Here is a 10,922-nt window from a genome sequence, read left to right as displayed (position 1 = left end):
ATCCTCGAAGGGAATAAAGTTCTTTTTTAATATACACCTGGTTATAACTGTTCATTACATTTACCTTTACAATGACAGAGTACAGGATGTGACCACAACTAACACTATTTTTCCCCTCTACAGATTAACCTGTACTTTTTTTAATGTTCTTGCACCACCTGCTGGTTGAAAGTGCACAGGGCCACATGTCAACCTCATATCTCCATTTTAAGACGACAGTAGTAGGCTATCACTCTCCTGCCACCTGTCTGATAAACTGGGAATGTTTACTTTTAAAAAGATGATTTCATTATTCTTTAAACAGCAGAGCAGGCAGTGTGCCATCTTCAGTGTCATTTTATTTCTCTGTACAGACCCATCAACACATCCAGCAAACACTACAGGTCATACAACTCACAGCAACACTTGTTTTTTTCTTCTTTTTTTAACAGGTGATATGTTCACTTTTGCTGGTTTACAACAACAGTTATCAAAACATAATATGCAAATTTATAATATAAAACAAGATTTAACAAAAGATATACATTCAGTTTTCCCTGTGTCATACAACACTGTTTAATGGCACAGAGTAAATTAGCAGCAAGTAGATAAAAAGTATGAAATACAGTGTAATATCAACACATGAGTGATGCCTTGTATGAATACACAAATAGCACATTTTCAAGATTCATACAGATTTATACATTCACATTTTTATTTGTACCCGTAGGGTATGATGATATTTTGTATAGATTTCCCTGTTTGGAAATTTTCACAACTGACTTAATTTACTTTCAGCACCAGAGTCCTCTATAATTTAACTATTGGCTAAATTTCCTAGAGGATGCAAATTGGATGTGTGCCCCTCTAGTGACCCCCAAACCATTGCTACCCCGCCCCCTTTTTTTATCCACCTCCACATCATATAAGATAGGTGAACAATTATACAAACTGAACAAAACTCTAGTTGTTTGGAGCTTGGTGTACTTCTGACACAGGTTTTCTGGACTTCATCTAAATGGAGACACATTCTGGTTAAAATTTAACGTGCTGAGTATTTATCCTTAGACACCTCTCTGCAGAGGACTTAATTATGTGCAAGAAATGCATGATAACCCAGTGCTCGTGTTGAAATGTTAATTTGAGTCACAGTCAGTTGCTAAGTTCTGAGTCAAGTATTTCATCAATGAAGTAGATATGGCTCTTTGGTGGTTTAAAACCATCTAGTGATAAATTCACTGATAATAGTGTGAATTTCAACACCGGCAGCGTTTTCTCCAAGTGTAATTTTAAAAGTTTGCTTTGCACCTGACATAAAGTAGCTGCTTCTGCTGGGATGTTTTAAAGTGGTGTTATTATGAACTGTCTATTACAGGCATTTCACTGAGTGACAGGAACTCGGTGTGCTGAACGTGCAGGTGACGATGTCTCCTCTTCTAACGTGTGCAGAGAGCAGCGGCGTGGCGCTGCGTCCTGAAGAAGCTTTCGCGGTCGCCTCCTGTTTTGAATCAGCCACTACCTCCTCCTCACACCCGAGGATCGCGGTGGATTCGACGCTGAACGGATGGAAATTGACCCGGGCGGTGTCGTAGTCCCACGCTTGTCTCATTGCGAAGTCTGTAAAGGATTCAATCTTGATGGACACCTGGTGTTCCACGTCGTTTTTGTGGCTGGCTGTGCGTAATGACGCACAACTGGTGTCGTCGCTGTTTAAAGAAGGAGGGGAGTGTTGACCTCCCACCCAGACAATGTTGTCCTTACGGCCCTGTTTAACCCGGGTCACTAACCTCTTCAGCTTCTCGCAGCCCTTTAGCAGCAGGTTCTTCCGGCACAGAATGTACACCCAGGGGTCTAAAATGGGGTTGAATGAGGCGAAGCGGATTGCCATCAGGTCACTCCGGTAGTCAGGCTGCCCCCCAGCAGAAATATAAGCAGGGTCATAAAGTTGGTTCACGAAGATTCGCACCTGTCAGATAGGCATACAGAGACAGAGAATGACTGAGACGTAACGAAGTGTAATAATATATGCACCTATATGCACGTGCACCTCATAAAATAGATAAATAAAATAGCCTGTTGTCCTTACCACTAGGGGGATGGAGCAGACCAGGAAAACGATGGTCATGAAGACCAGAAGCCAGAACATTTGGATCTCCGCTGCAGAAGTGACCGACGGCAGCCGAGGGAAGCGGCGACGTGAGCCTCCCTGCTCACACAGCTCCGTCCTGACTATTCCTGCTCTCTGGTTCATCCCCACCAGCGACCTGCACACCGCCAAATTACACAGAACTGTCACTGCAATCAGCACCAGCATCACTCCGCCGTACAGGAAGGAATAGCAGGCGCCGAGTGGATCCATCGCCCTCCAGTCCAGGAAGCACCAAGTACCCGGAAAGTGCTTGACATGCCGCCCGAAGCCAAAACTGGGCATAATACACAGTACAATGTTGGCCAAGTAGGTGACCAGGAGTGCAAAGCGCGCCATGGTTCGGTCTATGTGCTGGGAGTAGAAATAGGCATGGTTTATGGCCAAGTATCGCTCCACAGCCATGGCGCACAGGATGGACATCCCGGCTGAGCCGAAGAAGAGCATGGAGAAGGAGAAGAAGTGGCAGAGCAGGGCTCCTCCAGGCCAGCGGCTGGCCACATAGGTGGCGATCACCACCGGGCTGGTGAAGCATGTGCCCAAAAGGTCGGTGATGGCCATCCCGCAGACCAGAGTGTAGAAAGTTGTTTCCTTCTGCTCCTTTTTGGAGATGCACAGCACAACTATGGCGATGAGATTCCCCAGGACTCCCACAGCGAACATCGTGGCTGAGGTGACCAGAGATTTTGACTCCAGTCGGAGCGCTGGGACCCCACTGTAGTTTTGGCTGAGAGAGAGAGGCGGCAGCGGCTCAGAAACATTAGTGTCCAGTTCTCCAAACGCAAGTGTGTCGTTAATCATCATTAAAACAAATAATGCACAAGAATTAAAGTACAAGAGCCTTCTCTAATGTTCAGAAAACTTGCTCTGGAAATATAGAGCAAGTAAATAATCACTAATTGTAATACTACATGGTGAAAATCTTATTTCAGTGAAAGCATAAAGTGCATCACATTGAAGTGACTCTCTTGTGTCCAGCAGTGTGTTTGGCTCCCGATGCGCCCATATGAAGGTGTGCCTGGTTGTGTTTACACTGCTTGGTGCTGCGGGTATTTAAGCTGTGTGCTGATGTCAGGAGAGTGACGCGCGGGCTGTAGGCTCAGCGATCCAGGTTTCCCAGGATCACATTTCTGCAGCTAAAGAATCAATATACAACACTTCATTACTCGCCACGTATTAGAGGTAAAATGCCAACAACGTCAGTTCACAAAACCCAAGAGCAAAATGCCAACATCTGGTATCAAATAGTTCAAAAGCTTCAAACTTCAGAAAAAAACAAGGACCATGAACTAAACACTAATATTTTCTATGATCATTATAAATAGATCTAATAATAATCAGAGTTTCACCAGCATAGTAGTCTTGAAATCTTCTCTTTATCGACAATATGATTACCTCTGCCTGTTTGCTTGATCTTTACTAACCATTAAATTCTAATGACAAAAACTGCAAAATCTATTCTGAATTGATAGCCTTAGGCCACATGGCGTGTCATCCATCTGATTCACTATTGCAAGATTCCCATAAATGGAGGCATGTGGTGGCTCAGCACAGGAGCGCAGGATTATTATTACCTGGGTTTCTATCAGCCTGGTCGCCAGAATAAAACGTTGGCAGTTTACGTTTCTGCAAACCACAGAAACGTTGAATATCTACGTTTCAACACGTGAAATACGTAGCATAATAACATTTCAACAAAACATATCATATCAACATTTCCAAAATACGTATCATCTCAACATTTCACATGCGATCTATATGAGCTGACTTTCCTGTTACGGGGAGGAGAGGTCGGTGCATGGTTAGTAAGTTTCTTGGCAGCAAGTTGGAAGTCAGCAAAGAACACGGTTCGAGACCACCTCGAAACCAGTGCCCGCTTCCCGTCTCAACCGGCAAAGCGAGTGTTTTTAGTGAGACGTCCGGACATTTGCAGCCGTTTTTCTGGCGAGAAAACCCGGTGTTTTTAGGGAGACATTGGCCGTTTTTACTTTATCTTTTTATTTTTATTTCAACCCAAACCACGATCTGTCCCAAACCCTAACCAAGTGGTCTTTGTGCCCAAACCTAACCAGACCTTAGCCACAGTGTTGTCACACCATAAAACATCATTATTCAACGGGTAGAAATGTGAATATGATACTTATTTCACCTGTTGAAACGTATATATTCAACGTTTCTGTGGTTTGCAGAAACGTTCAATGCCAGCGTTTTCTTCTGGCGACTGGGTTGCTTCTATAGACTAGCTAACTTATTCAGGAAAACAAAAGTACTTTCCGTAGCCACATATGATCCAGAAATAAAAGCAAAGACACGGAAATGGAGTACATCACGTCACAGGTCCACTTCAGCACCAAGGTCAGCACCTTCAACACAATCAGCACCATGAACCGACACGCTGCTGCTGCTGTTTGAAACCATAAACGCAGCATTTAACCCAGTATTGACTGTGTGCCTGAAAGTTGCAGTCGATGACACAACCAATCGAAAACACACAAATGATCTATTGTCCTCGGATAATACAATCAGGAAATGTTTTAACGTTCTGAAAACAATCGACATCCATTAAAAATAATCCTGAATATGTTTCCAATGCATGCATCCAGAGTATTTCTGATATGATTGCAATCCTGTAATCTGATGTTAAAACAAAGTACAGTCTGATGAGAACAAGAGCCCAGATATTACAGTGAGGAAGCTTCTTGTACATAAACTCCATCACTGACAGCGCAGCTCCACATGCCTGCTTTGTAGAAGAGGACTCATGGGGACGAACTGTCAATGTTATTGGTTAAATATATTTATGGCCCTTCATGATTATCTGTGGACTGCTTTTGACCTCCGGGTATTGTTACACAACGCGTCCTTTATTGAAACAACAAAAGAGTTTCAGTGAGCTCACAGCTCAAACTCTATTTATGGAGAAGGAAACACCATCGACAGAAATAATTTTAATTTTTTGGCAGTTGGAACAGCTTTGTTATTTTTCTGTTCTTTTGTTATTTTAAACAAATTAATTCCCAACAGCAAAGTATAACACTGGAGGTTCAAATTTAAAGGGTCAGTTACAAGTCTTCTTTAACTACACTCCACTCTTTAGTATAAAACATGAATCCACTGTACAAAACATCGCTGACAGCTCAGACAGACGGCGACTTCTAATGAGGAAAAGTCTAACATGAATGACCACGGTGTCAAATCAAGTTGAGCCATGCTTTCATTTCACTTCATGGATGTGTCTGGAGTTTTTCACCAATGGATCTCAAATCCAGCAAGCCTTTTGCACCGTATTTTTCCAAACTGGCAAAAGTCTTTAAGTGTGAACAACTGCTCATTTTGCGAGGCTCAGTTTTATGGAAAAGCGTTCAACAGGTATTAAAAACGAAGGTTATGTTTCGGGAGAGAGGCTTTAATTCATATGTTTTTTTATATATGTATATTTATTTATTGTTGCGTAGATCTCAGACAAAGACTGAGCGCAGCACAACAATATACAAAGAGCTGCACTGAATTAACTAAAAGTAAACAAATGAATACAAATAAATAAATAAACACTCATCCGAGAAGATAAATGAACATCTGACTGACACCAAACAAAGAGGAGAAGGGGAGTGGCGTTTTTGTGTGTGTGTGTGTTCATTAAAATAATATTTGAAGTTGATGCTAAATGAAGTGTGAAATTATGATCAGCCTCATCACCAGCGCACAGAACAGCCCCTGCTGCTCTCTCAGCTCTCTCCTCTCTATCATATATTTTTAATAAGCGTTGTGGGCCCTATTACGTAATTCCGTTTCTTTTTTTCATTTCCTTTGGAGTTCGTTTAATAACTCCTACAGTATAAACAGGCCTATGGCTGAGGTTGTACTCTAATTTTGTGAGTAATCATGATTAATAATTGAGTATTTCTCATCTGGAAATTGTACTGCGGGCTTGGTTTTGTTATGGTTCTCTTTTATGCAGCATCTCTTTTTTACACTCAGTCTGCAGACTGCGCCTGCAGGGCAATCCCGGTGCTGACTGCACGAATACCTGCTGGCTGTTAATCGGGCGCTAATAACAGCACAGACTGAAACGCAAATTGAATGTAAAAAGCACCACAGACTTGAATCTGGCCCCAGGTGTAGCGTTGCTTGCTCCTCCCTTATCATCAGATTATGTCAATATGTCAGTCACTGTGAAAAGCAAGTTGCAGTTCTATGGGGTTTTAGCTTTGAGCAGTGATAGGAGATATTGGGAAAGACTGTAGAGAAGCACAGCTAATTTGAAAAAATAGGGCCAAGAAATTATGATTTGATTAAAAAATAGATCCTCCTACTGTATTTGTCTTTAGGTGGGAAATTAAACCACAAACAGGATTACAAGTTGGTGTGATGGTGATATACTAGATAGATTAGAATATTTGTTGTCACAATAAACTACCAGGTGAAGTGCACAGTGCAGACCTCTCACCAACCTGAATGTCAGATTAACATTTTAAAACCACGTGTTGTCATGGAGATTACATGGAAACTAGATAACAAGTGAGCAGAGAAGTTGAAACAGCTGAAAGTACTGGATATATTATTGTTTCAGTTATTGGCTAAAAGTAATCTATAAACATTTGTGACAATTAGCCAGAAGTGTTAATGGATAAACAGTTGAAATAATGAGATAAAAGTAATCTGATGGGTAAACATAAAAATATAACTCATGGATGAACATTTCAAATGTGTTATTTAAAAGTAGGCTAACAGATAAATGGTTGAAAGCTCGTGCTTTGGCCACTCACAGTGGTAATAGTAATAAATGCTAACTTATCTAAACATTGACAGTTTAATTGTATTTTCAAAAAACAAACTGAACAAACAAAACTTTAAACCTGCATTAAAGGATTTTTTTGGTCACTTTGAAGCAGCTGAAACAAGTTGTGAACAAAACATTGACATATCATCACCCTCTAAGTACTGATGCACTGATCCGACTTTTTCAGTCCGGATACCAATACCTGGGCTCTGGGTATCGGCCATACTGAGTACTGATCTGATACCAGTGTTTAATTAATAAGCTGTATGTCTCACTGTGTGAAAGAGACTGGGATCATTCTTTTATGTGTAATGCTACATCAGGCTTGACTTAAACATTGCAAAACGAAATGTGACAACTAAATACATAGAGATAAATTTACTGAATTGTTATTTATTAAAATAATGGTATCAGATACCAGATCAGCGCATTGTAACCAATACCTGATCCAGCTATTTCAGTCAGTATCAGGCCGATTTCTGATATCAGTATCGGTATTGATGCATCTCTACTTTTAAGTTGACATGTTGAACTTGTTAGAAAACAGTTGGTTATTTATACATCCAGCAGGTACAGAGCAATATTAGGCATCATTCCTTTAGATTCATGTTTCTGTCCATGTGGTGAATGTAAGTCTAATATTCACTCTATTTTACCTCAGTTTTTGGTTTCTATCAGCTCTTAAGGGAAATATCTGGCTCATTAGCTGCTAAATGCTCCGCTATGTTCACCAGCTTGTCTCTAACTGTGCCAAACTGTTTGCCATTTGGTGCTGAGCAGGTAGTGTATAACGGGGTTTTAGAGCTTTTCCTTTAAAAACAGCTGAAAACAATGTGTGTGAGTGTGGTGAAAATGCACCGAAACAGTAAAGTTACAGGGCTGGACAGCTAAACAATGATCTGAAACTCACTGTAAAGCTCCAAAGCCAAGGACAGCTGCAGAGTTTTTTGATGCGTTGTTATAAAATGTATTGATTATAACCACTTTAAGTTCCACTATTTAGCATTTATATCAGTATATAAACATTTAATAAATGGGTCATAACACAGTATGATGTAGTTGTCAACAGAGGTACAGTAGGCCTATACAGTGTTTATTAGATTACACATAGTAGTTATAATATAGAACGTATCTTAATTGGAGTTATGATTATAATTTTCTAGTTATAATCCCTGACAAATACTGTAGCCTACATTAAAGAAACACTTTGAAATGTCTTATATCTGTTTATGACCACATAATAGTGTGTTATAAACCATTTATTCAGTTAGACAAAAGAAAGGTTGGGAGGTTTACGGTATTCAGTATGTTGTATTGTTGATGGTGTGAAAAGCTACATGGATCTAATGAGAAGATGTTACAGATACATGTGCTTTTTAATATACTGTAACATAGTATATGTTCTAAATAGCATGATATGTGGTATAAAGGTACTATAACAAATTATAGTGGTATAGTGTGTTCATAGTAGGCCTACTATACAAGCAAACTTCACCATTTACACTCTTTACACACACACACACACACACACACACCTGTGAGCTCAGCAGCAGGATAATCTAATCAGTGGAAATTAAAGAATTCATCATATACTATGGAGGAAAGGTCTGTCTAATGGTGGACTGTGGCAGAGGCTGGAGCTCTCTGTCTCTGTCTGTGTAAGTGGATTCCTCTCCTCCTCTCATGGACAGATGCCTCCTGGGTGTGTTTGTGTTTGTGGGTTGGAGTCTGTTGTAATAACCCAAAGCCTACAGACGTCAGTGACCATAATCAAGTGTCTTTGGAGGGTATGTGCAGTCTGGAGGGATGCTGAGATGCTGATATACACATTCATTAGGCTAGCTGTCAAGGGGGGAGGCTGATATATATGGAAACCACGCTGGCTGGATGAATGGTCTTAATGGTTTGAGTGGGGATCTTAGCTCTCACTGAGCAATAAAGCTCTACAGCGTTAGAAGATTCTCCCTGCTTATTACAGACAAAACACTACAATCAATTTTCTGTCTTGGGTGTAGGCCTAATCAATATCCAAGTTAAGTATTGATCAGTATGTGACACATCTGCAATCACAAATTCACAGAGCGTTATTATACCTGGCTGACCGCTGACATACAAGTCTTTTTTTTTCATTTGATATCACATGCTCTGTTTATTTGTGTTAAAAACACAAATGATCACCACTGTGACCTTTTCAGCTTGAAATGAAAAAATAAATCAATCGGTATTTGTGTTGCCTCCCAAACACCTTTAGTTCTACAGGCCAGGCTGCTTTACAGAGAAACAGTTAAAACGTACGGGAAAATATGTTTTTTTGTGATTTAACAAACAAACACAAGAGTCATATCAATCTTCTCATCTAATTCTCTGTTTTGCTCTTATTCTAAATTTCATTGTTAGTAGCTAACAAAGTAATTGCAGTGTCTTGTTAAATGCCTCCTTGCAGTCACTAAATCATCAATTTTGTATCAAGGTAATGTTGCTGAATGCCAGTAATCCTCACAATTTATACATGTGTCAGGTGAGAGGGCAATGAGCAGCACCATGATTCAAAATGTTGGGTAAATGTATCATAATGTACAATGTGTGTATACAAATGACAAAACAGTATTCAGATCTCTCCACTAAGATGTCCTAGCATTCAAGACAACACTCCAAATTTACTTTTTTAACTGCCACCAATTTAAAAAGTACAAATAATTAGTTTTCTCACATCCTATCATTCAGTCCTGTTCCCAAGTGGTCAGAGTGACGACAAATTTCCTTTCTGGGTGAAGTGATTGAACGAGATGTGGTAATGGCTCCATGTTGGTGACGTCAGCACTGCTGCTGTAATTTGTTGGTGATGCTTTACTCCCTCATACAGCTCAGTGCTGGAGGTGGCATTGCGCCACTGCAACGTCATCATCCAGTTTTATCTGATTTTTCTTCTTCCCTCGCTGTCTCTCCGCACAGACGTCCAATCATACGGCTGCTTCTGCTGCAGCCTGCCAAGCTCGTTACACTAGGGAGCTAAGGCTCATCTCCCCTCTTCTATCCAATTTATTTTTCTCCTTTCTGTTTCTCTCTCCATCCAGTGTTTGACTCTTCTCCTTTTTTCCTTTTCTGTTAATACTTCCAGCTTTGTAGCAAAGTAGAAGGCTGATTGAGGAGGGAAATTTAGTTTTTATTGTGTTTAGTGTCATTCTCCTGTTAATGTAGTTGTTGATTTGAATGACTTAATGCCTGATTTGAACGTACAATATGGTCTGTTGCACATTAGATGCAGGTGTGATAAACCCAGGCACGATACAAATCTGTTCCTCCCACACACATGCACAAAAATGTGTGTGTGTGTGTGTGTGTGTGTGTGTGTGTGTGTGTGTGTGTGTGTAGGTATGACTTAAGTTACTTTCAGGGACACACACCAGACTTAAGACTAGCTGACTGGGGATGGCTTGTGCAACTGGGCACCAAAGCCGTGTTCCCAATTGGTAAAATGCTGATTTTTGAGGCAGTGGTTAAGGTTAGGGTTAGGTTAAGGTTAGGTTTAGGCAAGTAGTGGTTATGGTTATGGTCAGAGTAAGTCTCCAGGAAATGAATGTAAATCTATGTAATGTCTCCAAAAGTGACTTAAATAAATCTGTGTGTATGTGTGTGTCTGTGTGTGTGTGTGTGTATGTGGTCCAGATATTCCTTATGTTGTGGGGACTCACTGCCCTTATGGGGACAAACAGCAAGTCCTCTTAATGTAAATTGTTAATTTTAGGGTGAAGGCTTGATTTAAAGTTAAGATTAGTTTAGGGTTATGTTAAGGTTCGGGTAAGGGTTAGGGTTGGGCATGTGGTGGTTATGATTAAGTTTAGAATAAGTCTCCAGGAAATGAATGTAAGTCAATGTAACTGGCATAGTCATTGGCCGCCTCTTCTCTGAATGTGCTTTAAAAGCAGCTCATTGTGTGTCAAACTGAATAAATGTGATACAATATTGCAACAGCCTTTGAATATATATATTTCAAGGCATATAATGATATATCATTAT

General features: G+C 40.4%; 1 protein-coding gene across 1 annotated transcript; it reads right to left on the bottom strand.

Moving 5' to 3' along the window:
- Positions 1–326: 326 nt before the first annotated feature.
- On the bottom strand, positions 327–3,720 carry ptger4c (prostaglandin E receptor 4 (subtype EP4) c). Its single transcript, XM_044368240.1, has 2 exons — positions 2,066–3,720; positions 327–1,945 (listed from the first exon to the last, which is right to left on the bottom strand). The coding sequence occupies exons 1-2, from the start codon at positions 2,927–2,929 to the stop codon at positions 1,349–1,351; spliced, it is 1,461 nt and encodes a 486-aa protein (XP_044224175.1). The 5' UTR covers positions 2,930–3,720; the 3' UTR covers positions 327–1,348.
- Between the last annotated feature and the right edge of the window lie 7,202 nt (positions 3,721–10,922).

Source organism: Thunnus albacares, chromosome 12 (assembly GCF_914725855.1).
Source record: "Thunnus albacares chromosome 12, fThuAlb1.1, whole genome shotgun sequence".
Classification (NCBI taxonomy): Eukaryota; Metazoa; Chordata; class Actinopteri; order Scombriformes; family Scombridae; genus Thunnus; species Thunnus albacares.
The sequence above is the reverse complement of the archived record's forward strand: the minus strand, read 5'-3'. Positions and strand labels throughout refer to the sequence as shown.

Excerpts from the sequence above, each read along its gene's own strand:
- ptger4c (XM_044368240.1), bottom strand. The coding sequence starts at position 2,929 with ATGATGATTAACGACACACTTGCGTTTGGAGAACTGGACACTAATGTT. Across the intron at positions 1,946-2,065 it reads TCTGCTCCATCCCCCTAGTG|GTGCGAATCTTCGTGAACCA; the intron begins GTAAGGACAACA and ends CCTATCTGACAG.